The sequence below is a fragment of the Gallinula chloropus genome (genome assembly GCF_964237585.1).
Source record: "Gallinula chloropus genome assembly, chromosome: 11".
In the NCBI taxonomy this organism is placed as follows: domain Eukaryota; kingdom Metazoa; phylum Chordata; class Aves; order Gruiformes; family Rallidae; genus Gallinula; species Gallinula chloropus.
The window spans coordinates 5,094,878-5,122,775 of record NC_140096.1 but is presented as its reverse complement, the minus strand read 5'-3'; the positions used below and the strand labels follow the sequence as shown (position 1 = coordinate 5,122,775).

The following is a 27,898-nucleotide window of genomic DNA, read 5'->3' as shown; positions in this document are numbered from 1 at the left end:
GTGCAGACAGGGGGGACAGTCCCATCCCAGGGGTGAGACCTGCCACGGGAGCAGGGAGACCCTCACCTTGCTCGGAGGTGGAGTCGCTGGCTTGGGCTGTGCCCAGGGACTCCGGGGAGAGCACGTCCTCGGCGTCAGGGTTGCAGCATGTGGGGTCAGTGTCCAGCGTGATGATGGGGCTGGGGGTGGGCATCTGGTCCCCCATGCCGGCTCCCAGCTGCGCTGGGGCTGGGGTGAGTGGTAGGTAGAGCACGCTGGGCTTTTTGGGCACTGGCGGCGGCACCTTGGCTCTCCTCCGCTCCCCCTCGCCACCGCTCCGCTCTGGCCGTGGTTCATCTTCCAGGCTGCCCTGGGAGAGCCGTCGGGGTCCCGCTGGGGTCAAGGGCAGGGAGGGCTCCCCAGGACCCCTCCTCAGCTCCCCTTTCCGTAGCACCACAAAACTGTCCTGTGGCAGCCCCTTCTCCTTGCTGGCAGTGCCTGGTGGGGACGTGGGGGACAGGGGACCCTCCTCCCGCAGAACCAGGGGTTTGGGCAGGATGCTCGGGGGCCGCCTGGCTAGTGGCGGCTTCTCTGCCACAGGCGGCTTCACCTTCCTTTCCGGCGCCAGGCAGGGACCGCGTGCCGGCTCCTCGCTATGCTCCGGGCCATCGGCGTTGTCCTCCGGCTCTGAGCGGCTGATGGAGCGGAGGCGGACGGAGCGCAGGTCGGACTGCGTGACCACCGGCATGATGGGCGTGATGGGGCTGGTCTTCTGGGCCAGCTTGGTGCCGAAGGTGGAGTCGGAGTGGTGCCGGCTGACCTTGGTCTTCCCCTTCAGGGAGATTTTCAGCCCCGAGAGGTCGAGGTGGGTGGGTGGCATGAGCGGCAGGTCGAAGGACAGCCTGGACTTGGGGCTCCTCTCCATGGGGGAGGTGGGGGGCAGCGAGGACTTCCTCTCAGGGACCAGTGGCCTCACCCGCACCTGGTGCGGGGAGTGCCCGAGGATGGTGGAGGTGGGGACGGTGGGTGTCGGGGTCTCTGACTGGCTGGAGTATCCGCTGGATGGGGACATCAGCCCCGTGGGCCTGCCCGGGGAGGAGGTCTTGAGGTCTGCCTCGGTGGAGAGCTGGGAGGGTGTCGTGGCCCTGGAGATGGAAGGGGACACGAGGGACTCGGAGCTGCCCCGTGCCTTGGTGCACTCGACAGCTGTGGTCCCTGTGGCTGTGCTCGAGCTGGAGAGGGACCGGTAGGGATCACCAGCCTTCCAGTCCGCGAGATGCCACTGGTGGGGGGTGGCTGTGCCATCGGGCTCCCTCCCCATGCTGCCCTGGGGGTCGGCGTGCACCAGACGGTGGCCCTGGAGCTCCGGCGGGATGCAGAGGCTCTTGGGTCGCTGGTCCTTGGGCAGCGCCGAGCTGAGCCCCGCGGTGGCATCCTGCCCCTCTTTGATCAGAGAGACGCTGCGCGTGGGCGGCGAGGGCTTCTTCTTCGCCTTCTTGAGCGAGATACTCTTGGAGCGCCGGCGCCGCTGCCCCTCCTGCTCCAGCCCCAGGGAAACATTGTCGGTGCTGGTGCTGCCCTCCGAGCTGGCGCTGGGGTAGCCCAGGGCGTAGTTGGCGCTGCCGCGCCGCGTCTCGGCATATGCGATGTCCACGGAGCAGAGGGAGCCCGAGTCGGTGGGCACTGACAGCGACCGCTCGCGGAACCGGCACCCTGCCCGCTCCACCTCCAGCCGCACGGGCTCCACCGCCAGCTCCGGCTCCTCTTGGCTTCCTGGCAAGAAGTTCGCCTTGGCTGCTCGGCCCTCGCACCTCTGGCCACCCCCAGAGGTGGGGGGGGACTCAGGCACCGTGCTGGAGAAGGAGCCAGGCCCGTTGCTGCTCACGTGCTCCTCTGTGGCGATGAAGAAGGAGGCGGCGGGTGAGCCGGTGCCGGGCGATGGGCTAGAGGGCCCTGGTGAGGTGCATCCCAGTCCTGTGCTCTGGGCAGCAGCGGGGCCGGGGTGGCTTGTGTAGCACAGGGCGCTCCAGGGCGGGGGGAAGGGAGCGCCCTGTGGCCCGTTGCAGGCATCGGCGCAGGGGGTGGCTGTGCTGTCCATGGCCATGGGTGGCTGGCAGCAGTGAGCCCCGAGGTCACTGAAGGTCTTCCTCAGCGGGGCAGAGAGGGGCTGGCGGGGGCTGATCTCCTGGGGTGCCTTCCCCCCGCCAGCAGCCTCGGGCACGAAGCTGCAGGAGAGCGACTCGGTGATGGGTGCGTGGGTGTTGAACGTGGGGCCGTTGGCACCACCTGCAAGGAGAGACACAGCCCACATCAGCATCATCCTGCTTCACGCTCTGCCAGCAGGCCAATGGCGTGGTCCTGCCCTGTGAGCCGTGGGGGCAGAACCACTCCCACCCTGTAATCAATCTCAGGGGCTGCATCTCTGCCCAGGCATGAAGTGTGGCACAGTGGGGCCTTAACCCAGTAGGGGACAGTCCCCAGCCTGCATTAACCCTTGAGCCTGGGATGTGCCACTGTGAAGGACTTAGCAGCCATGGCAGGAGTCTCCGTCCATGGGCACATCAGCCCCATGGCAACCACTGTGCTGCCCTGATGCTACCCTGTGGTGGGTATGCAGATGGGGGCAGGGGGGGGGAGCAGAGCAAGGCATTGCCACTCAGGTTGGGTCGGGACGCAGTGGCTCACAGTGCCGCGTCACCTGGGAAGAGTCCAGTGGGGAAGGACCTGGGATCCCCCCAGGGCATGCCCAGCAGACCAGGATGCTCCAGCCTGCAACAGGCTGAGGTCTGACAGACTCCAAGGGAGGAGCTGTGACAACCTTCCAGAGGTTGGATCACTGTCACGGGGAAAAGCCTTCCTCCACCCCACAACAGTCCCCTGGCGCAGCAGCTTCTCCTCCTCCTGCCCTGCCTCTGGATTCTCCACCCTTTCAGCAGGAGCGGCACAACTAAGCCCCTGAGCCAGGATGGCTCCTGTCCCCATGGGGCCCAGCACTGGCCTGTGGCCATGCCAGGAGTGCTGCTGTACCCACAGCCACGTGAGTGCTCTCAGCACGCTGGCACATGCTGGCTCGCTGGTCCCAGCACAGACCCTGCGCGTGGGGTCTGCCTGCAGCTGGGGTGGGGCACGTGGGGCAAGAGCTACCGGAGCTGAGGTGACCAGGGGAAATTCTGGTGGCCTTCCTGCCCTGTAAGTGTGCAGGATGCTGACTTGGGGCAAGGGGACTGTCCCTGCTGCCATGCCAGCGCCAGCCCAGTGTCACCAGCGCACCCAGCGCCTTGGTGCCCTAGGAGGGAGCAGAGCCACCACAGTGGCCTTTACTTCCCCAAGGCTGGGGCATCCCAGGGAAGCCCATCTGTGCTGGGCCGACAGCTCTGGCAGGTACCAGCACTTTCCAGGTGCTGCCAGGCAGGGACGTAGCTGCGCGGTTCTTGCTGTCACCTTGGTCTCGCAGGGACACGTTAGGGAATCCGATAACGGTCCGTCTACGCCGCAGGGTGGACTTGGGGTTCATCGCGGTCTCTGTGTTAAACAGGGAGTGACGAGCACTCGCGTGCCTAGCAAAGTGCTGCCCTGTAGCCAAAACAAACAGGCTGTACACAGCGGTGCCGAGGGGTGCCGGGGCCGGGGCTCAGCCCTCCGCCACCACTGCGTGACCCCTGGGGCTCCCCCGGCCTGGGATGGTGACTGCGGGCAGGAGCGTGGGATGGGAGGAGCCGTGCGCGGTTGAGCCGCGTGGGAGATGGAGGCACACGGCCGGCGGGGAGACGGAGATGCTGCAGATGGAGGTGGGATGCATGGGAAGCTGCAGAGATCGGCCTCACTCTGCACGATAGGCTCTGCTATGCTCTGCGCTGGGAGGGTGGGCTCCACATCGCTGGGTTTTGATGTTAATGGGGCTGGTGGTGCTGAGTGACACCAGGGGCACGGACACGAGGGACAGCAGGGTGGGCAGAGGGACCAGCATGGTGCTGGTGCATCTCCATTGCGGAGGGAAAGGGCACAAAGACACCTCTGGCCTTCGAGGGTGCACCCTGCTCAGCCGCCGGCCCAGGCTCCCACCTGGGAGCAGAGCGTGGCACTCATGCCGCAAGGAGCGGGCAGCATCGCGCTGCTGGGAGCTGCAGCCCCATAAGGATGGATGGATGGACAGACGGACAGACAGGTGAGACAGGCTGGCTGCATGGAGCACAGCTAGAGCCAGGGTGACAGGAGAGCCGCCCGGCTGGGCAACAGCAGCGTGGCTGGTGCAGCAGACACACAGAGTTGCGGATGGCAGGGAGATGGCTGGGAATGACAGACACCAGCATGGCCCTGCTGCCCCTCGCCCTGCCCCCGGTGCCCGCCTGGCCTGTGTGGATGCAGGCCTGCAGCCCCCGTCCCCCTCCCTGATGCCCAGTGCCCACCAGCAGACGAATGCTGGGGCGCATCCTTGCCCACACCCCGATCCTCGCTTGGTGCCAGGGCTGCCTCACCCCTCTCCCCCCGCCCGCCACGGCGCAGCGGTGCTGCCCTACCTGAGACATTGATGGGGACGATGTTGGCTTGGATGGAGCAGGACTGGTGCCACTGCTTCTCCTCCACAGTGGGCAAGGGGAAGGCTCTGGGCCAGGCCGGCTGCTTGTCCGGGCTGGTGGGGAGGCTCAGTGAGGCGTCGGGGGGCTGAGTGCCGGGCACAGTCGTACCAGTGGTCTCCTCTTCAGCTGCCGGCTGGCTCGGGGGCTGTGGTGGGGAAGGGGTGTGAGCCGCCAAAGGGAAAAGGGTAGGGCACAAGCTGTCCCCCCACCAGCTCTGGGTGAGGTGGGGCTACCATGCCCTGCCCCACTGCCCCAGCACTCACCATAAGCACGAACTCAAGGCGCTTGGCAGGTGGGGGTCGAGGCGATGGCTCAGGGGGGGTGTCAGGGGGCAGTTGACCGGCAGCACGGAAGGTCTGCCCGGTGACCCGGCTCTCAGTGTACTGCTCCTCAAACTCCTCTGCAAGAGAAACGGCACCTGGGATCCCACTCCAGCTGCTGGCTGAGGAGCAAGCACTGACCCCAGGGTCACACAGGGCACGTGTGTCCATCCCCAGCCTTCTGTCCCCAGGTTGGCTCTGCTCAACAGGGCCAGCTCAGGAGGTGGGGGAGGGAGACCCCGAGGAGGAATGGCAGAGCTGGGTGGGCAGTGCTGGACTCTGGCAGCCCTGCTCAGGGGGCTGCTTAGGACGTGATGGGGCCCGAGGGGAGCAGAGCCCTGCCAGGGACAGCCAGGAGGGAACTCGATGTCTCCCCATCCTGTAATTGTTGAGCTAATTAATGCCTGGCAGAAACCAGGTCTGCTTGGGCTGCCTTAATGAGATTACCCGTGGGCTGCTGATCTAATCGATGCCTGCAAAGCACCCGAGCTCTGGCCACGTGAGGGCTTGGTTAGGAAACTGGAAGGAAACAAAATCAACGGCCACGCTGATCCGGTGAGACAGGCCAGCGGCTGGGCCTCAGCGGCCGCTGTGGCAGAGCCGTGCTGCAGTGGGGCTGGCCGGTGCCCCGGCAGCTGGGCCTGGCCCCGGGTGCTTTGCCGCTTGCAGCAGTGACTTGGAAGCAGAGATCAGAGAGGGGCTGCTGGGACACCCTGGGCACCTGACTTCTACAGCCTGGCGAGGTCCGAGGAGTGGCTCAGACACGTGCGAGTGGGAGATGACCTCACTGCATGCATGGCAGCCCTGTGCCCTGGGCAGCACCCATCCCTGCCACCCTCACCGCCCCCATCTCACCCCCGCTACCTTGCAGCAAGCTCTGGAGGTTGAGCTGGGCCTCCTGGTGCAGCTGATCCATGCCGGGCGGGCGCCCAGCCGCCAGGAAGACGTTCACCGGCTGCTGCCATGACAGCTTGGTGTGAGCAGCTTTCTTGCTCTCGAGGTCCAGGTTAGAGGTGGCTGCAAGTGGGAGGGAGCAGGGTGAGCACTGCAGCCAGCGCCACACAGCACAGTGTGCTCATCCCATCCTGGGTCTCCCCAGGAACGCAGGGACAGGGATGTGTCTGTGTCCCAACCCCGACAAAGCCACCCAGGCAGGCTGCTGCGGGGTGGAACTGGACCCCATCACCCCTACTGCTGCTGCTGCAGGGGTTGTCTGCTGTCCCTGCGGGCTGCTGGGCCAAGCCAGGAAGGGAGTTGGGTGAAACTGGGGAAGGAAGTGTGCCCTGTTGCCCTGGGTGACTGCCCGGCCACACGCTGGGGTGTGGCAACCTCCCAGCTGCAGAAGTTGCAACCAAAAAGGAGGGAGCGGAGGGGACATGACACCTTGCATCACACGCCCTGCCCTGGCAGGGGATGCCCCACAAGTCTTCTGGGAAGGAAACGTCCATGAGGATGGGACAGGCATCTGCCCAGACCCTCCCAAACACCCAAATGGGTGGAAAATTCCCTGGCAGAAGGATTTAGGCTCACTGGGGAGCACTGGGAGCCGAGTGGTGCTCTGGCAAAGAGGCATTGCCCCGGGAAGCCCTGTGGCCTGGCTCCCAGAGCAGTGCTGGCCCAAGCGGATGTGGGTTTCTTGCCCAGTGCGGTTTTGCACCAGAGCTGAGGGAGTGCTGCCTGCCTAGAGCATCCCAGTCCCAACCGCGGCGGCTAAGGCAGAGCGCAGGTGGGTGAGGTCTGAACAGGGTGCTCATGGAGGTCCACAGCCTCGCCCCAGGCAATTTAGGCCTAACCTTTCTCCAGCGGCCCAGGCAGCAGGACGGCCGACATTGGCACCAGGCGCTGCATGGGGTCCCTGTGCCCCACATCAGCCCAGGGACCAGGCTCTGACACCCTGGCAGCTGGGACATTCCCACTCCACCTGCCTGGCCAAGCCATCTGCGGGGGTGAAGGCCCCGCACTGGGGGAAGGGGGCTCTCCAGCCACCCCTGCATGAGCCACGTCCCTCTCTTCCCCAGCTCAGCCAGCACCGTGTCCCGAGCATCGCACCGCTGCCACGGTGCTGTCCTGCCTGCCCTTCCTCCCTGCTCCACTGACGGAGCAGCAGAGCCTGCACAACGCCCAGCACCCCAAAGCACGGTGCCACGTCCCTAGCCTAGTTACTTTTATAATTTGTGTTACCATAACGACGTGCCTTAACACCAGGCTTTTTCTCCTTCCCCCCCAACCCCCCCCCCCTTCTTCTTTCTCCTTTAAATAATTTGACTCGTTTCCATACCAACCAAGAGGTGCCGGGGCGTGTGTGTGTGTGCGGGAACCACGCCGAGGCTGTGCCCAGCTGCAGAGCCCCGGCCCACAGGGCACTGCCAACCCAGCAGGGATGAAGTCTTCCCCACTCCCCTTCCCACACACAGGAACGTGGCTTTTCCTCCCCTCATGCCCCGGCTTGGCCCTGCCAGCTGGCAATGCCCAGAGGGGCCAGGGGTCCTGGCAGAGCTGACGCAGGAAGAGCCCTGTGCCCTGGGGATGTGAGCTAGGCTGGGCACGGGTAGGGCGTGGGGGGCCAGGGACCACACGCTCCCCTCTGGGGATCCCAGCTCCCCATTGTCCCCCCCCCATTCCGGAGCACACCCCAAGGGCAGACCCCTCACCCGAGCTTGCCACTCCCCTCTGCTTGGCTCACACAGACCAAGCCTCCAGCCTCGACAGGTGCCAACGCTCCTCACCTTCTACCCACATCCCCCAGCAGCCACCCTCCCACACCCCAGACCCCACCACAGCTATGCAGTGTGCCCCAGGGCTCGGGGACACCCCAAAAGCACAAGCCCCTGCCACACCCCCACCTCCCCAAGCCACATGGCTGCAGCATCCTGCTGGGGGGCAGCCCCCCACCTCCCTCCCTGGGGTCACAGCACAAGCGCTTACCTCCGCAGCCTCAGCCCGCTGCCAGGGCACCCACCCCGGGCACCCACCCTATGGGCTCCAACCACGTGAGCAACCACAGCACCAAAACTGGGGCCGCCCTGGTGCAAAGCGGAAGTGTGACCCAGCAGTGGGTGTAGGGGCCCAGCACCCCGCCCTGCCCATGCGAGCTGCAAACAGAAAGGAGAGGGGAGCATGGGGTGGCTGGGGGGGGGGGGGTGTCTCTGCCTTAAGGGCTTCCCCCCTGTGCTCGGTTGGGAACACGAGCGAGCCAGTGCCATCCTGAGCTGGCAAAGGCAACGGCACGGGCAGCGCTGAGATGCCGGTGGAGCTGGTTGCACGTTCCCAAATAAAGTGGGGACAAAAAGGGGTGGGAAAGGGCGGACAAGCCAACACCCCTCTGGCAGCCAAGGCACCCCAAACCCACACCCTGAGAGGCTGCACCGTGTGTGTACTACCCCACGTGCAGGAGCAAGCTAACGCCCCGACCTTTTGGCTTCCACTGCTCGGGAAGGGCCCCAGGAGCTGCTCTCAGCCCCGCGTCACGCGGAGGCTCTGCGGTGCGGCACGAGCAGCCCCATCCCGCAGCACCGGCTGATAATAAAGTGGCACTGCTGATAAAGCGGCACCGCCGACAGCCCTCTGAGGGCAGGGCTGTGTTTGGGAGCAGCCCAGCACGGGCTGGGGGCAAGAGGAGGTTCGGAAGGTCCGTGCAAGCCGTGTAAGGATGTTCCATCCAGGCCGGAGCACCGGGCGGATGGGACAGCAGTTGGCAGGAATGGCGCAGCCGGAGCAGAGCCTGCTGCCCTTGGCTGTGACCTCCCACCAAGCTTATCGGCGACAGGCTTAAAATATGAAATACCTCTGTGGGGGCCCCCAGCCCATGGCAAATGCCTGCAGGAGGTGAAGGGCGTCCTGGGAGAGTGGAGCCGGAGGGCTGGCTCCATCCCATGCACCCCCTGCACCCCTGACCTGAGGCTGGTCAGCCTCGTCGCTGGGGGTAATGTGAGGCATGGCTGGTGGGGAGGCTCACCAGCTCACGGGGCTTGCAGACCCGTCTCTGCCCACAGGCAGGTGCAGGCGTGGGCTGAGGTGTTAACCACTGGTGGCTGGAGGGCAGGGCTGCTGCAGGCTGCTCCCCGTGAATCCCCGTGTCACCCAGAGGGTCTGTGCCCTCTTGCCAGCAGCAAGCTTTGCCCTTCACCCCAGGGCTGCACCAGTGGGCAGGACCATGGCAGCATCCCTCCAGAACAGTCTCTGTGGGGCAGCCCCAGGCAGGGGTCGAGCCAGCACGACCAGCCGCAGCGGGTGATGCTACCTCTGTAACAGCTTGCAGAGTCTGTCTGAGCACCAGCAAGCGTGCAGGCTCGGGACACCACGGCCGCAGTAGGTGTATAAGGCCCAGGGGGGGTTTGCTCCAGGGGGCTTCACTCCCTCCTGGGAGAAGAGCATCCCTGCAGGACCCCCAGCTGCAGAGCACAGAGTACATACCCTCCTTGAGCACCTCCCAAGTCAGCCCCACTCCACACCAGCATCCCCAATTTACCTACTGCCCAGGCATCCCGAATCCACAGGGAGATATTCGAGAGAGCCATTAGGAGTTGTTTCAGTTCAGGCCAAAGCTCCCATGACAGGATACCTCTTGCTCGAGCTCGCCGCCAAACTTTCCCTCCTCAAGCTCGCTCCGAGTGCGCGGGCAGCGCCAGCAATGCCGCCGGTGCCGCTCGGCTTCTCGCTGCCGATGCAGAGGTACCACAGGAGTGATGTAACGGCAGCAGCAGGCGATGCACCATTAGCAGAGCAGCCATGGCAACGGGTATCGGCACAGCAGCAAGCCAGCCGCCGCCGCCGGCGCCGGTCCTAGCACGCCGGAGGATGAGGACTGCAAACTTGAGGCTGGGATTGATCCCAACAGCGACCCAAACCCCACCGGCAGGAGCTGCTGCGCTGCAGTGCCGGCAACATATGCCGCCGGCTTCGAGCGAGTGCCTCGGCCTGCCGCCGGCACCGCGACTGCTCGCTCCCGGCGCGTGCGGCTCGATGACATTCCCTGTGGTACAGAGCCAAGGCGCACGCTGCTCTGCAACGAGCGGAGAGGAAGAGAAAAGAGCAAACCACAGGAGCTGGCAGCGACAGCAGAAAGCGCCTCCTGTCCCAAGCTCACCCCCTGCTGAACTCAGAGCCGCCAGTCCAGCTGGCCTGACGGGATGCAGAGCAGCATCCACACACGGCAGCTCTGGGGCCGGATGCCTGCCCAGGTCTGAACGATGTCCCAGAGCGACAGTCCCTGCTGAACATCCACAAAGCCACTGCCCCAGGAGAGCATCGCTCACCGGGCAGGCCTTGCTGCAAGCATTCGCTGCGTGCGAGCTGGAGCATGCCCAAGATGAGCCCTTGCTGAGACGGCCGATGTGCCCTGTCCAAATCAGGACCCTGCCTGTCACACATCCTGGGGTCACATCTCTCTACAGGGTGGGTGAAGAGCTGCGCTGGGTATGTTTGACTCCAGCAATGTGAGCTGGGACCTTCTCAGGGAGTTCTGGCAGGCTGGGGAGGCGCATGTGCTGCGGGGAGGACTTGGCCAGCAGACCCAGCACAGGAGGAGCCCCCGCGCGCCATCCGCCCATGCTGTGGGGACGGGAACCGCCCGTGGTTGTGCTCACAGCGGGACTTGGCCCGGTACCGCAGCCGGCCGAGATGAACTCATGGCACTCCCTGCCAAGGGGCCGAGAGCCCTGGCTTCTGAGCATGGAGCAGCAACCCCAGTGCTGGCAGGGGCTGCTCTGGGCTTGGCCACGGGCACCCCGTCATCCTGCCTTCACCATTCTAGAGTCTGGCCAGATCCACCTCCCTGCACCAAGCCGGCAGCCATGGGCGGCAGGATCGGCCCCCTCTGAGCCCTTCTCCCAGTCCTGCTGTGGCTGCCTAGCAGCCTGGCTGCTTCCTCATGTCACAACCCTTGCTCTCTTGCACTTCCCAGACAAAATCCTCGACGCAAGCCTCTTCCACACACCCTGGGAAACCTGGCACAGCAACTGCTGGCCCCAGCCCCAGCTCAGCACCCTGCCACAGCAGCCAAGGGCACCCACATGCACAGGGTGGGCCAGGCCAGCTGCCCACTCCCATTGCCCCGGTGATGTTCCTGGCCCAGCCAGGACTGTTTGGTGGCATGTGGCTGCCTGGGGCAGCGCTCGCAGCTCTCCCAGGCACACTGACTGCCTGTGCTAGAGTGGCTGCAGCCCCTCACCGGGCAGGGGTGCTTCCAGGAAAGCACCATTTCCCCTGTGCCCGGCTGGTTTTACACTCCACAGGGCCGGGACAATGCGAGGAAGTCGCCTGAGAGGGGAACGCAGCCAGGCCCCAGGACAAAGGGGCCCAAGATGTGAAATCAGCCACAGCGGGAGCGATGGTGAGGGCAGCGTGGGGAGCAAGGGCTGCGGTGAAGGGCCCGTCTGGCTGCAACACTCCTGTCGACCCACTGTCCCATGGTCCCTGCTCCTGCCACCACCAGCAAACGAGAGCTGCCAGGAGGGTATGGCACCACGGGGCCGGGCAGGATCCGTCCCAGCGGGGCTCAGCCCCAGCCTGAGGAGCGGTCGGTGGGATGCGCAGGCTGGGGAGGGGGCTGTCTCTGTGCTTCTCTAGCTTTGTCAGAGAACAAGGACACCCCGAGGGTGGGGAGTGGCAGTGAGGATTCTGAAGGGAAGGGAGAGACCCGCGCTGCTGGGCAGCACTGGCCCGGCGGCTGCTGCACGGCCTCTGGAGATGACAGCCTCTGCATCACCCTGGCCGCTATCATGCCAGCCCAGGGCCTTGCCCTGCACAGCAAGGGCACCTGCAAACACCACCACCCTCGCTGCCCGCTCCTCTCAGAGGAGGCTGCCCCACTGCCGGCCCCTGCCCGCGCTGCCTGCCTTACCTCCCCGGTGCCAGGGCGTCAGGAGCCACTCCACCTTGGCCATGGCTGCGGGTGCAGGTGGGAGGTTTGGTGCTGCCTCTGCCACCCAGGAGCCCCTCGAAAACAGGCAGAGAGAAGTGAGCTTCCTCCGTGGCGGGCTCCAGCCCAGGGGGAGAGAGGAAGCGACCAGGAACTGGCTGTTTGAGTCAGCGCCACAGCCCATTGTCCAAGCTCCGGCCCCTCTTCCTTCCCCGCCACCGGCCCGGGGGGACGGATAGCAGAGGGGACCTGTTTTTTTGCAGCCCATCCTCTGTACACCCACCCTGCAGCAGCTTGCAAAGGTGGTGGGTCGGGGCAGAGGGGCTCGGTACAGCCCTGCTGCAGTGCCCAGAGAGGGGATGGGGTCCTGGGGGCCACAGCAAGGCCAGGCTGGGCTCCCCCCGAGCTGAGCAGGGTCACGGAGCCAAAACATCACCCAGCCACATGCAGAGCAGCAACCGGCACTGTCTGAAAGCTCCAGGTGCCAGGGGGATACCAGAATGCACTGGCTCCTCTCTCCTGGCAGAGCACAGCCCTTCTGTCCCATCCCAGCTGGAGCTGCCATCAGCATCCTCACCTGGGAATCTGCGTCCTGGAGCCTGCCGCTGCCTCCCGGCTGGGTCAGGCTGCCTCCTCACTGCAGCCTCCAAACACTTGTTAGCTAAAAAAAGTGGGGGGCCCTTCTGAATTCACCCGAGTTTGCCCTGGGATCTGCAAGAACCTACAGAGCTGCTCCTCACTTCGGCTCCTTCCAAAAGTCGTGAGCAAAGGTTCCTTGGGGACCACTTCCCCAGCACCCTCAGGCTTCGGAAAGCTGAGCCTGCTTTCACCAGGGGCTGGAGGCCCCAGGAGCCAGGACTGCAGCAGAGCCAGGAACGCAGCCCCCAGCCCCAGCTCGCTGCAGGAAGGGGCTTTGGGGGTGCTGAGGCAGCATGAGCCTTGCCAGGGGCTGGTACTGTCCAGCCGTGTCGGGCACGAAGCGACACCACAGACCCGGATGATGGGACGGGTGAAGGACAGTAGACACTGGCAGAGTTAATTTCCACCCACCCCCCCAGCAGCCCAGGCAGTGCCTGCAACTGGCTCTGAGAGGAAGGGACAAGCAGACCTGTCCCACGGGCAGTGGTCCTCCCAGGACGTGTCCCGTGGTCAGAGGGCCAGCCAGGACAGACACGGTACCCGGAGCGCTGCGTCCCCACCCCACAAGACCACCAGGCACAGAGACCTGCTAACTCATCACATCTGTCCCAGCAGCCTACGAGCATGTTGCCTTCTCTGATGAGCCCTTCCAAACACCACCACACTCACAAGCTCACCACACTCACACTCACTTCTGGGCTCAGAAGCACCCTGCTCAGCACTGTGCACAAGGAAGGGGTGCAGGGGGGTGCCACCCCTTCCCTTCAGCTTTAGAGAAGCATCAAAGACACGCATGGGCCTGGCAGGCAGAGCTAAGGTTTGCAGGCCCCAGGCTCACACAGCTTTTCCCAGCCCACCAGGACACAAGAGGGACAGATTGTAATGATCAGGGATGTACCCTCTGTGCACCATCGTCCTGTGCTCGGGGCAGAAGAATGATCCCACCCGAGATGAGCCAAGGTACCTCCTGGTACGGCAGGTCCCTGCCCTCCTCTTGCAGCCGGTGGGCGTCCCACCCCGCCAGCGACCCAGACCCGCTGCAGGGCTGCTTCTTATCAAGTTTCAGCTCCCTCCCCTCCGCAGATAAGCTCCATACCGCCTCTCCACAAGGAAGCCAGCACATAGCTGCTCAGGAATGCCCAAACCACTGAGGTGCCTGCAGCCCCCAGCCTAAGCAGCCTGGGAACATCTAAGTATTCGCCCAGCTTCCCACCCAAGATGAGTTTCGAGCTGTCTGGTGTCAAATCCCCCTCCTCCCTGCCCTCAGCCACCAGGCACAGCTCTGCTGTCACCCCAGGGGTGGCCTGGCACCAGGAGAAAGATCTGCTGGGGATCTCCAGGCTGGCAGCAACATGTGCCCTGTGCCTGAAGACAGGTGAACCAGCTTCAGCACAAGAGCCGGGCTGGCAAACCCACCGCGGGCCCTTCCCAGCAGCACCGGGAGGGTGACTCGCAGCTCCCAAGAATCCCTTTGATGATGCAGAAGTGCAATCAGCTCCCATCCCGTGCAGACCCACACTGGACAGTCACAAGGGTTGGGGGGGGAGGCAGGCAGGGAGCAGGCCAGCATCCTGTGGTCCCCTCTGAGCCCAGCAGTCCGGTCGCTGCCTCCCTCCCGTAGCCCGCGAGACGGGAGCTGAAGGTGATGTGCTGGGTACCCGCCAGATGGGTGTCCCCCCCGGGCCCCCCCAAGCAGCCCAAAGCTCTTTTGCCCCATTTCAATCCTTTGCAACACTTGCTAGAACAGCGGCTGCAAAATTAGACAGAGACAGGCTGTATTTCCACCGCCTCTGCCCGCTAATTATTAAGCTGTGACAGTCACTTGGGCTGTGACAATCACTCCCCATTTTCTTGCAGCTTCTAAGCAATTTTCCTGAGGTGTCTCCCAGGGCTGGCAGATCCCTGCTGCTGCCCCCACCTCTGCACCCCGGCTGTGGAGCCAGTGACCAGGCAAAGGGCAGTGGGCATGGGACCCCCACTCTGGGGCACAGAGGGGAGCAGAGCTCAGCTCTGAGCCAGGAGCTGTGGCAGACCCCAGCATCCCGGGGCTTCTCGCAGTGCCAGGAGCTGGGCTGGGTCAGGGAGGGGAGCCTGAGTCCCACTGTCTGGGAAGGGTTGCTGAACCGCCTGGGCCAGCCAGGTGGGGACCTGCAGTGACCAGACAGGTCCTGCCTGCTCCTTTGACCCAGCTTAGGTCCTGCCTGCTCCCTCAACCCAGCTTTTCCAGAGCCCAACAGTGCCCAGCCTCCCGCTCAGAGCAAGCCCTCTGCAAGCCCTGCTCCCCTCTGCTCCCCCTGCTTCCCCCAAGGCCCCCCTGCAGATACACAGGGCTTTCCACTTGCCTTCAGTAATGTATGATGTGAGTTACCCCAGAGACACCCACCCACTGCCTTGGGAACCGGTGGGAGAAGGGGGCTGGGAGTGCAGGGAGCTATGGAGAACCAGGGTCCCTGCCTTGACCAGACCCAGCTCTAGGGCCAGCAAGTGCAAGGCCTCCCTGGTGCTGGGTCTGGCTCCCCATCACCAGAGCTGGCTCCCCACTGCCTGGGTCTGGCTCCCCATCACTGGAGCTGGTTTCCCACAGTTCAGCACAGACTCCCCCCTGCCCAGAGCTGGCTCCCCACTCTCCGAAGCTGGCTCCCCATCCTTGGAGCTGGCTCCCCACTGCCCAGGGCTGGCTCCCCATTGCCTGGGGCTGACTCCCCACTGCTCGGGGCTGGCTCCCCACTGCCTGGAGCTGACTCCCCACTGCCTGGAGCTGACTCCCCACTGCCCAGGGCTGGCTCCCCATCCTTGGAGCTGGCTCCCCACTGCCTGGAGCTGACTCCCCACTGCCCGGGGCTGGCTCCCCACTGCCTGGAGCTGACTCCCCACTGCCCAGGGCTGGCTCCCCGTCCTTGGAGCTGACTCCCCACTGCCCAGGGCTGGCTCCCCACCGCCCAGGGCTGGCTCCCCACTGCCCAGGGCTGGCTCCCCATCCTTGGAGCTGGCTCCCCACTGCCCGGGGCTGGCTCCCCACTGCCTTGAGCTGACTCCCCACTGCCCGGGGCTGGCTCCCCATCCTCGGAGCTGGCTCCCCACTGCCTGGAGCTTGCTGCCTGCAGCTCGGGGTGCGGGCCAGCACCTGTTCCACACGCCGCAGGACCGCGGTGGGCCCCGCCGCCAGCCCCATCCCACGCCGTCCCCGGCAGCGAGGCCAAGCCTCAGCTGGAGGTCACCTCTCGCCGCGTCCTCCAGGCGACCCAGGGGTGGCCGGGGGACACACGCACTCCACCGCGGCAGGGCCGAGCCTCCCCCTCCCTGCCGCCGCCGCAGCCGGCTCCGTCCCAGCCCGCGGGGCCGAGGGGGCGGCGGGGGCAGCGCGGGGGGAGCGCGGGGAGCGGGGCCGGTCCCGCCCCGTCCCGTCCCCGGTACCTGTTGCCGAGCGCATCCTGCCCCGCCGCTGGCTGCGCGGCGCCTTCCGCTGCGCGTTGCCCATCCTCCGCCGCGGCTCGCCCGGCCCAGGTGGTCAGAGCGCCGCCGCCCCCGGGCCGCTCCCCGCCGGCTCCATGCCTCCCCCGCCGCCGGGCCCGCCGCGCCGCGCCGCCCCGCCGCGCCGAGCGGGGAGGAGCCGCCGGGCCGGGCCGGGCCGAGCCCAGCCGGGCCGCATCGCATCGCGCCGCACCGGGCGTCCCCCTCCTCGCCGCATCGGCCCGGCCGCCCCCTCGGAGCCCGCCCGCCGCCGCGCCGGGGCCGCCGAGCCGCCGAGAGGCGCCCAATGGCGGCTGCTGCGGGGGCCGGGCGGGGGCTGCGGGGCCGGGCAGGCGGAGGGATGCGGGGTTTGGGGGGGGGGGGTAGGGGGGGAGGTGGCTCTGGGCAGCCCCGGGGTGATGGGGTGGGGGGTACCGGGACTGGCGCCCCACTGCCCGGGGGGGGCTGGGACTGGGGCTGGGAGGGGGGACCCAAGGCTGGCCTGGCCGGCTAAGCAGGATGGGGCTGGGGGAAGAGGGAGCGCAGCAGCTTCATGAGCAGCTGGAGTGTGCACTGGGGGCTGCGGGGTGGACTCTTGGGGCAGGCCCCATGGGGAAAACCTGCGTGAGAGCCGTGGGACACCGCGAGAGCCAGGCCTGTGGGTGACGGGGTCTCTGGTGTGAGAAAAGGGGAGTCTCTGGCTGGCAGAACCTCCAGCGGCCCCATCCCGGGCACTGAGCATCCCAAGCTGCACCACCTCTGCATAAGGTCCCCTGAGAGCGCTGCACGCCTGCATTAACTATTGCCCTTCTTCCCCCAGCTCAAACCTCACCCCATCCCTCTCCTGGGGAAAAAACCCACCCACGAGTCAGGGCAGGCTTGTCCAGCATGCCCTGGCCTCCTGCAAGCAAGGAGCCCTCCGCACCCAGCAGCTAGAGGAACTCGGTGGTGGTTCAGCCCAGCTGCTACGACCTGGCTGGAGCATCCCCTACATGCCGAAGCTCAGCATCCACTTAGCGACAGAAAGGACCAGAAAGTGCTGGGAGGTTGTTATGGAAACAGCCACAAATTGGATCAGTACTTGGCGCAAGGAGCGGTTTGTGTGACTGATGTGGGAGCGGGTGGGTGTGACAGCCGCAGCGGTGCGGGGGCCCTGCGGTGGCACCCCCGGTTCCTGCAGCCCTGTGCCATGCCCCCGTGCTGGGCCAGGGCTGCGGCAGTGCCTCAGCTTGCAGGGAGAGCTGAGAAGGGCCTGTGGCAGGAGCTGCGGGGAGCACAGGCATGCTCCCCCTCATCCCAGCCTCCGCACACCCTCCGGGAAGATGAAGGACTGAGGACAGCCTGGGGTGCCTTGCAGAAGTGCCGCTGAGAACATATTTCCTCCCATTCCCCCCGCCGAGGAACGCGGTGTCGCCTGCGCTTCCCGAACTCTGCGGTTCCTGCAGCCTGAGCGAGCTCAGGGCACGAGGTGGCTGCTGGATGGTCCTTCCCACCCACGGCACTGGGACACACCACCAACAAGGCCTGTGAAGGCAGCGGGCACAAACGGCTGAGCCCACCCCAGCGTTCTCCATTTGCCTGCTGATGGTGTGGGGCTGGGGAAAGGCCTGTGCCGGTGGCTGGGTCTGGCCCCAAGCACCAGGAACATCTCAGCCCCTCTCCTGGCTGAGGAAGCAGCTTCATGGAAGAAGCCATACAGCCTCGCTAAATGGATGGGCTGATTGTTTTCCAGCCAAGAGACCACGTTAAAAAACAATAACCAGCAAGGCAGCTGAGCTCATTGCAGAGCAACGGCTGCAGTCCTGGCTGGGGCTGGGGGAGCGGGGCCAGGGGCACACAGCCCCCCACGGGTGCCACATCAAGCTGGCAGCACCATGTGTCATTCCCAGGGCTGCGTCGGCCCCACAGGGGTCCCTGTCCGGCAGAGCGGGTGCTGGGTGGCAGAGCCATCACAGGAGACCTGGACACCCAGCCAGTGGCAGCCCCTCTGCTCGCCCTGCTGAGTGCAGCCCGTGGCCCCACACGGCCCCGCTGCCCCTGCCCGGCCCTGGCAGTGGGGATGTGCCTGCAGGGATGTGCGGGGCTCTGCCTGCGGGGCTGTGCCTGCGGGGGTGTGCGGGGATGTGGCTGCGGCGATGTGCGGGGTTGTGCCTGCGGGGATGAGCGGGGCTCTGCCTGCAGCCGCTGGAGCCCGGGCTGAAGCTGCCGTGCCACCTCGCGTCCCCTCCGGGTTCTGCATTCCTGGGATTCCTCCAGTGCAGCAACACGTCTCCCTGCTGCGTGCCGGGAGCCGCGCCGGGGACGGACTCATCCTGCCCGGGATGGGCGGGGGATTCCCAGCGCTGCCCACCGCACGCCCGGCCTGCCCGGGGCGGGAGGAGCCCCCGCAGAGTGTGACTAAGGGTGGGGGGGGGGTGAGGGGGGGAGCATGTCCTGCGCCGGCTGCCCCTTGCGCAGACCCCATGCCCCCGAGCCTGGTGTCGTGGTGCCCAGTGGGCTCAGGGCTGTGACATGGCTGGGCTCTTCTCTGGGCTCGGGACCACCACTCAGGGTCTCCAGAAAACACTCGGTGGGCTCAGCACGGGGCCCTCTGACAGCCACTGTGCCCCCAGCACAGCCCAAACTCCAAGGCCTCTGCTGTCCACACAGAGATCAGGCCCAGGGGATGTAGGGACACCAGCCCTCAGCACCCCAAAAAGCTGCACCCACAGTTACCCAGTGCTTTGAAGAGCTGGGGAAAACCAAACATGCTCCAGAAGGGCTGTGCCCCAGAGCCATGCAGACCCAGGCTGCCACTGTGTGCCACGATGCCATCGCTAGCTTGTGTCATCTATGAGCCCATCATGGGAGACACAGGGTGCAAGGCGTGGCACTGGCATCTCCCCCCATGGCACCAGACCCCACAGCAACAGCTTAGGGACATCCCTTCCAGTGGGGTCCCTGGGGATGCTTCCTGCCACAGACAGAGCCAGCACAGGGGAAGAGAGGGGACACATCCAGCCCTTGAGCCCGGTACAGCATGGATGCTGTGTGTCCCTGCGGGGCTCTGGCTGTCACCACTGGTGTGACAGGCAGCAAGGCACCCAGCCAGCCCACCCTGCCATCCCCATCGCTCAGCACGTGCTGGCAGGAGCCAGGAGCCGAGTGCTGCCAGCCCTGCCCATGTGGGCAAGCCCTGATGCTGCCAACTGCCAGCCCCCACCTCCCCAGACAGCTGCCTGTCCCGTGCCCCACCATGCTCCCTGCCCTGGCTCTGCGTGCTGCCAGCCCCCTCCCCGGAGCAGGGCAGCGAGCCCAGCCGGCAGCGAGGAGGAGGATAAAACTTCTACGTACCCAGCTCTGCCTCCTCCTCTTCCTCTTCTCGCAGGGACCGTGGCTGCGGGCGGCGAGGACTGTCCCGTGCCCCGCTGGCTGCTCGGGACCCTCATGGCCGCTCAGGGGGTGGGCTGGTGGCTACCGCGGCCGGGAGCCGGGGATCAGCCAAGGCGCCAACTCTGCCGCTCGCTTGCGCACGCTAACTCAATCCAGGCTTGCTGGGAGAAAGGCTGGATGGAAACGCATCTCCCACCCCAGCCCAGGCCCTTCTTAAAGATATAGCTACATGTCCCTGCTGTGGAGATGGAGCTGTGGAGACGGAGCGAGGCTGGATCGTCCTGTCAGCTGGGATCACTCTGGCAGGTGCTGGGAGCCACAACAAGCGAGTGGTGTGATTGGTGAGACCCCTGGTGAGGACATGCCACCCCACCACCCCACCTTCCCTGGGGCCGGAGAGCTCCCTGGGGAGCAGGGCAATGTGTGGGGCAGGCAAGGCATCCTACCACCCTTCCCTGACCTCCTCTATCCCCATCCTGAGGGTGAGTAGAAACCCCAGGGCCTGCAGGCAGCTTTTCCCAGTGCAACCACATCCCCAGCCTTTTGCCTTCCAGCCAAACCCCCCAGCATCACTGGGGATCCATGGCCTGACCCGGCCAAACTGGAAAAAGAGGGTTTGTGAAGCCAGGCTGCAAGGTCACACGGAGCCGGCACGGGCTGTGGCGGGGAAGGCACTGGTGCTGGCAGTGACCTCTGAGAGCTCTTGTCCCAAGGCACCTGTGCGTCAGCCTTGCTTCATCCTCCAGCTGCCCATCCCACTTGCTGCAGCTGAAAGTCCCCGTTAGCCTTTTCCTGCCGCTTCAGGATATGTTGTGTGAGCTCCTGCCTGTCTGCCAGCCCTGGCAAACAACCCCTGGGCGCACGGCCCCATCACTCAGGCAGCGGTTGGGCACGGTTGACATAGCTGTGCATGCCCACAATGCTGCTGTGTCCGACATGCTGCCTGGCTGCCTGGGAGACAGCGGAGGGTGAGGATGCGGGTGGCAGTGCCAGTGCAGCCGAAATGTGCCGCAGGCACGGGTCAGCAGCGTGGGGATGGGTGGTGCTGCCCATGCTGCATGGAGTGTGAGCTGCTGGGCACCCACAAACCCCCCATGTGGGGGTCACATATGTGGTATGAGATGGGTCTGACAGATGGTGAAGATCTGGGGGTGGGTTCAGGAGGAAATGCAGCTAGCCCCTCACCCCACTACACATTTTCTTACAGTGGGACATCCAATGCTGGGGCACCACCTCCAACCTGCCAAGCATCTCCCTGGATGAACACATGCCGTCATGTCCCTGTCCATCAGCAACATCCCAGCTGCTCTGGAGGGGCTCAGAGAGCCCCCCTCTGCTCCCACCAGTTGTACTCCCCAGTCAGCAGGGACCCCTCCCTCGCCCAGCTGGTGCCTGGGCCTGGCTGTGCCGTTTCTCTCCTACCGTGGGTGTCAGTGTGGTATGCTGGAGCATCCCCGACTGCCAGCAACCCATTGCCAAAGCTGTCAGTCCCAGGGCTCACTGGGGACCAGTCTGGAGAAGCCCAAATCTGGCCCTGCAGCCCACCCCCCGAGGCTGGCTGCACCCCACAGCCTTCCTGGAGGCAGCCACCCAGCCCCCCTGCCTTGGCTGGGTTCCCGGTGCGGGCAGGAAGGGAGCTGGTCCCACACAGGCAGCCCCTCACAGGTGGCCCCGGCAGCCCACGCACTGCCTGACAGCCAGGACCACCCGGGGAGGCTGCTGGCGGCTGGCTGCAGCCAGGGAGGGGAACACCCCGGGGGCAGCTGGGCCTGGGGAGCTCTCCCAGCATCAGGTGAGGGTGCACCCACATGCTGGACCTACAAAGAGAGATCCGCTCCTTCTGCTCGGCAGGATGTGCCATGTGAGAGCCCCTGGGATGGGGATGGGATGGGGATGGGATGGGGATGGGATGGGGATGGGATGGGTGAGACCTGCCTGGTGGGAATTAGCTTGTTCCCCTGCCGCTTCACCCTGCTGTCACTGCATTAACCCGAGGGCTAACAATGCGCTCCCCACCCCTGCACTGCCCACCATGCTCAGCCTCCCCCCACACCAGGAGCTCTGGGAGCTGCCACCCGCTGCCAGCTGCTGCACTGTGCCAGGTGAGCATCCACACCGTGGCTCTGGGCTCCAGCAGAAGGGGCTCAGTCACCCCGGCGGGTACCCACCCAGAGCCATACACACGCCACTGCCAGTGCCCCCACCAGCAGCACCTTGGTGCCCGTGGCAGGCAGCTGCCTGTGCTCCCAGGCATGAGCACAGGAGGAGGGTGGCAGAGCCAGCATGGGTGAGAGGAAGAAGATCTCCCTGCCAGCACACTCAGCCCATTCAGCACTGTGCCAGCCCTTGCTCAGTCCAGGCTGCCACCAGCCCGCTCAGTGCCACCAGCAACGGCAGTGCCACCAGCCCACACAGTGCCACCAACCTGCACAATGCCACCAGCAAACGGCAGTGCCACCAGCCCACACAGTGCTACCAGCCTGCGCAGTGGGCATCACACTGCCTGGCCCCATGCCAGCAGCCATGGAGTGCTGGGTATGGCTGGCATGCATGGTGCTGGGCACAGGTATCTGGGGAGCATGGGCCGTGTTGGGAGCTGGCTGTGAGACCCCAGGGGACTGATGGGTTCTTAGGCAGCCAGGGACCCTGTCCCCCCATGCCCATCAGGAGTGAAGCAGTGCCCAGCACACGCAGGGTCAGTGCTGAGAGCCCTGGGTAGCATCTGGGCCTCGCTGAGCAGTGCCAGGTAAAACCACAGCCCCCCAAGGCAGGGCCAACATGCCTCGGGGGAGACACACAGGGGTGTTGGTGTGGGGATGCCATTGCCCTGCCCAGAGGCACGAGCTGCAGCCCTGGCACCCAGTGTGGCACATGGGGAGACTGGCAGCCAGGGTGGGGGACAGGCTGGCATCAGCTGGGACAACAAGGTCTGGGCAAGGGATGCTGGGACACGAGGGGCTGTGGGGGAGGACACTAGTTGTTGGGGTGCTGTGGGTTCTGCGCACAGGATGTGTTGCTGGCAGCCTCATCAGCATCCTCTCCCCATGCTGCAGTTGCCCCCATGAGTGGCTGAGGACACGAGGGCAGCAGGCAGCATGAAGCCCTCAAGCCTGGCCCTGAGGGTCACCCGCTCTCTAGCGCAGGTCCACCAGCCACTGGTGCTTTACAGGGTTGGTGAGGAGAGCAGGAGGCTCTTCCAGGAGCCAGGACACTCCCTCGGGTACCACCAGAAATCCCACCAGCGAAATGCCCCCCGTGCCGCTCCTCGCTGCCCAGACAACCCCCACACACCCCGTGGGGAGCTGCCTGCCTGTCATACACACCCCTTGACCTTCTCTGAGCCGTGCAGAGGTCCCTGCAGCTGCAGCTGGAAAACAGGCTGCCAAAGCCAGTGCCGATTCCTGCTTCCACAGCTACTGCTGTGAGACAGCACAAGCTGCTTTGGGGACACAGAGTTGAAGCTCATCCGTGTTCCTGGGCATGGAACCACGGCCCTTGTGATGCGATGCCCAAAGGGGAACCACCACTGCAGAAACGCTGGTGCTGAGAGTCTCTTCTCTGCTCACAGCGCAGGGCCTGGCCCAGGCAGGAGGAAACATGCCCATCAGGAATGCACAGGGCTGTGAGGGCACAGCACAGTGCTGGTCACCTTTCCTTGTGACTCTGTGCACTTGCTGCTGGGTGACAGGGGTCCCAAATACCTGCTGCCCCCAAGGACCTGCTGCCCCGGAGGGCCAGAGCCCAGCTCCTGAGGAAAGCCCACCAACCAGCCCAGATCTCATGGGAATCCTTAAGAAAGACTACCCAAGGGTGAATGTGGAGACAGGATTCGGGTCCAGCTATGCAGGAGTCCCAGCCAAACCCCAGTAGGGAGGAAGAGACGTCGCAGCAATGACCCTGGAGATGCCACCTTCAACACCAGCTCCCAGGACATCCCAAGACATCCCACAACATCCCCTGAGCAGGGCAGGCGCTGCTGGGACCGCCCCCCGCCCCGGGAATGGTTTGCTGTGGGCAGATCCGCAGTCCCAGTGGACAGCAGAGCCCAGCCAGGGTGGCTCCTGTCTGGCAGCGGTGCAGGGGAGCTGCGAGGCAGGGACGGCGACCCCTCCTCACCCCGCGCCGCTGCATCCGCGCTTCTGGAGAGCGGCTGTCAGCCCACCCTGCGGACGGCTGTCAGCCGAGGCGGGGCTGGGTGGGAGATGTGCGTTGTTCATTTACCCGTCTCTTCGCCGAGCCGCTCCTGCAGACGGTTCCTGTTAGGAGGGAAGGGTGCGGCGGCTCTGCTCCCCCTCCTCTGGCAGCCGAACCCATCCACCCCAGCCTTGGTCAGCTTCCCATCTCCCGCCTGCGCCCAGGCAGCTGAAATCACCGCCGGTGCAGAAACAAAGCAGGCGGAGAAATCTGTCTCGGAGGTCTCAGCGGCGTCAGGGAGCTGCTCTGCCCAGCAGAAGAGGCTGCACTGGGTTGTGAGCTTGGACTCCCAGGGTGAGAAGCCCTGCAAACTGCTCCAGCGTCTCCATGGGGGTGTGCAGCCTTCACCCCGTGCCTGCCCGGGTGTCGGTGCCAGCCCGTACCCACCCAGCGAGGAGCGTGCAGAGGGGCAGCCCCAGGGCTGGCTGACGTCTAGCTTGACGGCTCGTTTCAAGGCAAAGGCTGGGAGGTCAGAGGACGGCGAGCGCTGCATATTTCAGCAAGAGCAGTAAACAGCTCCTCCTGCCAGCTCGGCCCAGTCTCTTCCAGAGAACCGTCCCCGCAGCTCTTCAGGGACAGCGGTTTAAATAGCTCTCGGCGCCAGGCCCCATTCTCTTCTTTGCTGAGATTTATTTCTGGAGCTGCTGGGTCCAGGGGGGAGAGGGCTGAGAGGGGAGCGCTGGCTCTCGTCACCCAGACGGTGCCCGTGCAGCTGCAGACCAATGCCAGGGGGCTTTCCTGGGCCATGAAGTTGCCCCCTGCAAGTGCTAGCAGGAGAGCTGGGCTCTGAGTGAGACACGGCCCTGCTGAGGGGAGCGGGATGGGCAGCCTGGTCCCTGCTCTGCTGTGGGCTGCAGCAGGACCCTGGCACCCAGCCCCAGCATCCTCACCCCCGCATGCCAAGGGAGCCACTGTTGCAGAGCCGTGCAGGCAGGCAGGATGCGCCCTGCTCCCCAAGGACAGGCATGCACCCTCCTGCTCCCATGCGACTGCTGATGAATAAGAGCAGAAGAATCCGAGAGCCCTTGGCTGCTGCCTCACCCTGGAAACAACCACGCTGCCTCGGCGGGTTAAGTGGTCCCCTGGCCCTTTGCAGTGCAGTTCCTTCGTCTGGCAGCCACGCTGCTACACCAGCATCTCCCTCTCCTGATGAGGAAGACGAGGCAGCTCCCCTGGCTCACAGCCTCCGGATGGACAGAAGGACACAGTGGTGACCCACAGCTCCCCAGCATCAGTGTTGGCGTGGAGCCAGAGGATGGGACTAACGCGTCCCATGGTGCCGGGCCGGCTCTGGGATGGCGCCTGCTCGCTCCCAGGACTGGACCCATCACTGTCCCAACAGGCTGGCCAGGTTGGCTGTGGCACGTTGCCCACACCCTGCGGCTGCAAGGAAGGCTTTGGTCTGGAAGAGTTCCTTCCAGGGACACGATGGGGTTTTGGGCCAGTTTAAGAGGAGAAATGCGATTTTCACCACTGAATCCTCCTCAAGAAATGGAAATGAGGAGAAAAAAGCCAGGAGGAAGCCCTGAGCAGGGGGCTGCTACACACTCGCTCCTCACTCAAGGGACTCGCACGGCGCTGTGGCTCGGCACACAGTGCTCTCACGCCTCGGGGTGCCGCTGCTGTCCCCATGGCGCGGGGTGCTGGGGGCTTGTGAGGTGCTCCAGTGAAACACAAACCATTCCCCTGTGACAGCCTGCTGCTGCAGCTCTTGGAAAAACAAACAGCAACCCAAACGGCGATGGGAATTTTGTCCTTTCCCTAAGTAACGGGTTCAGTAACACCGGCGGCTCCCACATCCCTCTGCCTGCAGGACAGCGGTGGTGGATGGATGAGGAGCAGGGGGGTGGATTGTGCTCCCCTCGGGGTGTGGGGAGAAATGCAACACCCCTCACCACCACTCCTCACCCCTGTGCCGACGGAGCTAGGGGAATATGACTCTGCATGCTTTGCGACGCCCCAGCTCTTCCCACAAAACAAATCAACGTGTTATCAGCACGCACCCCTGGTCCCCAGCTGGACCCCCAGCTCCCAGAGCCCCCTCTGGGCATCTGCATGCATGCACATTGGCGGGGCTCCAACGAGGAGCTGCGGCGCGGCACGGCACGGCACGGCACGGCGCGGCACGGCTCGGCACGGCTCGGCTCGGCTCGGCTCGGCTCGGCACGGCACGGCTCGGCACGGCACGGCTCGGCTCGGCTCGGCTCGGCACGGCACGGCACGGCTCGGCTCGGCTCGGCTCGGCACGACACGGCACGGCGCGGCACGGCGCGGAACGGAGCGGGAGGGCACGGCACGGGAGGGCACGGCTCGGCACGGGAGGGCACGGCACGGGAGGGCACGGCACAGCACGGCGCGGCACGGGAGGGCACGGCACGGGAGGGCACGGCGCGGCACGGGAGGGCACGGCACGGCACGGCGAGGGAGGGCTGTTTGCTCGCTGCGCTCCACACGCCGCTTGCAGCCAGCCCTGACGCTGCTCCACGAGAAGCTCCAGGCGCACGGCTAAAAACACAACCGGGGAGACGCAGACCCAGCCTGCCCGTCCCCCCGCCCCCCACGCCATCCCACCCGCCACGGCAGCACGCGAGGCTCGGCTCCCGCGGTCACCAAGAGCATCCCCAACCTGCCGGCCAGACGCGGGTGGCGAGGGGCCATCTGCTCACCGTCACGGCCAGCTCCTCTTCCGGGAGGCTCCGGTCCAGCACGTACGGGGACAGCGCTGCGGGGCTTGGCACCGTACCGGTGCCGTGCACAGGTCAGCTCAGGCGACCGCGGCACCTCCTCGCCCCCTCGTTTCTCTACCGACCGACGCGCAGGGCAAGCAGGAGCCGCTTCTTACCCTGAAAATTGATTTACTCCACCGGCATCCGCAAAACCAGCGCGTCTCCCAGGCTGGGGCTGAGCACCCCACTTGCTCCCCGCATCCGGGAAGCGCGCTGCGAGGGTCTGGCAGTCATTTCCTATGGCTCCGTGCAGACGGAGCAGCAGAGCACCACTTGCAAGGGGGTCTGCAGGAGGTACAGGAGGCACCCGCTTTGCCGGGGGCCCGAGCAACGCGCTGCGCTTCGGAGGGAAACGTGCTTGAGCAACACTCCCCCTCCCTGCCTCGCAAAGCCTTTTAAAATAAACTTTTATAAACAATCCCAAACCCAGCTTATTTTAAGCTCCTCTGCAGCAGGCTGCCGGCTCCTGACCCCGCGGAGGAGCCTGTGCCAAACCAAACCGCCTCAAATGGGAAGGAACGCAGGCCGGGCAAAGCTGGGTCCCGCTCGCCGCCCGGCGAGGGATGCGCAGAGGGACCAGGATACAGCTGACACCGTCCCGGACTCGCAACCCCCCCGGTGAGAGCTGCTCGGCGTACCGGCCGGCAGCACGGCGAGGGGACGGGCACCTCCCGCCCCGGGACGGGGCGAAGCAGCCCGGGCAAGGGCCAGGGCACGGAGCCGAGACCCGGCACCTGCAGCCCAGCGCCCCGCTGCTCCCGAGAGCCCGGGGCGAAACGGGCCCCGGTAACGGGGGACACGGCGAGAAACGCTCTTGGGAGCTTCCCACCGAGCGCGGGAAGCCACGGCCGGGCCCGGTGAAGCGCCCGAGCCTCCCGGTCCCGGTCCGGCCCCGACACCGTGATGAGAAGGGCTTGGCGGGGCTCCGCCGGAGCGCGCAGCAGGAGCCGGCGTGGGCCGGGCAGCCAGCCCGGGGAGGGGACACGGGACACCCGGGGAGGGTACGCGGGACACCCCGTGTCGGAGGAGACTCCCCCGCACTGTGGGGGGAGGGACGGGACCCAGCCCTGTGACGGGCGGCCACCCCGGCCGCGCTCCCCCGGGGCTGGGGCACCCGCGGACCCCCGGGAAGGGGCGGGGCGGGGCGGGGAAGCCTTACCTGGGGCGGCCGGCGCCCCGCGCAGCGGCCGGTCCCGCAGCAGCGCCTGCAGACGGGCGGCTCGACGGTGCAGCCGCCCGGTGCGGCGGCCCAAGGCCAGGACGTGCCCCTCGATGTCCCCCAGGAGGGCGAGCGAGTGGCCGCAGAGGTCGGCGAGCTGCCGGAGCAGCGTGAGAGCGGCCAGGCTGCAGACGTCCCGCAGCTCGGCCAGCGGCATCGCCGACCGCCCCCGCCGCGGCACCACGCTCCGCTTGTAGAACGGCATGGCCCGGCCCGCTACCCCCGGCCAGCCCCGCGGCTGCGAGGGCTCTGGGCCGGCCGCGGCGCCGGGGCTCGGGGCCGGCCGGTGGGAGGAGGAGGAGGAGGAAGGGGAGGGAGGGGCGGCCCCGCTCGGGTGCTTTCGAGCCGGCGGCGGGACCCGGGGGCGCATCGCGGCAGCCGGGAGCGAGAGACCGGACCTGGCGTTGTCCGCTGCGGGGAGCCGCAGGGTTCAGGCGGGACCCCCCGGGGCTGGCGCTGCCCGGGGCGGGGGCACTGCCAACCCCCGGTGCCGGCTCGGGAGCGCACGGGCATCTCCCCAGCTCCGCTCCCCCTCCCGGGGCTGCGTGCCCTGGGTCCTTGGG

The 27,898-nt window shown here is 66.0% G+C and overlaps 1 protein-coding gene across 1 annotated transcript in view; it reads right to left on the bottom strand.

Moving 5' to 3' along the window:
• NHSL2 (NHS like 2) overlaps positions 1-27,540 on the bottom strand; it is a gene marked incomplete at its 5' end in the record, with an annotated part of 28,786 nt that extends 1,246 nt beyond the window's left edge. The window contains 6 exons of the mRNA XM_084269041.1: positions 67-2,265; positions 3,421-3,552; positions 4,497-4,701; positions 4,820-4,956; positions 5,741-5,893; positions 27,276-27,540. Of these exons, the coding sequence (XP_084125167.1) occupies positions 67-2,265; positions 3,421-3,552; positions 4,497-4,701; positions 4,820-4,956; positions 5,741-5,893; positions 27,276-27,540 (3,091 nt within the window). The remainder of the gene's footprint in view (positions 1-66; positions 2,266-3,420; positions 3,553-4,496; positions 4,702-4,819; positions 4,957-5,740; positions 5,894-27,275) is intronic.
• Positions 27,541-27,898: the final 358 nt, after the last annotated feature.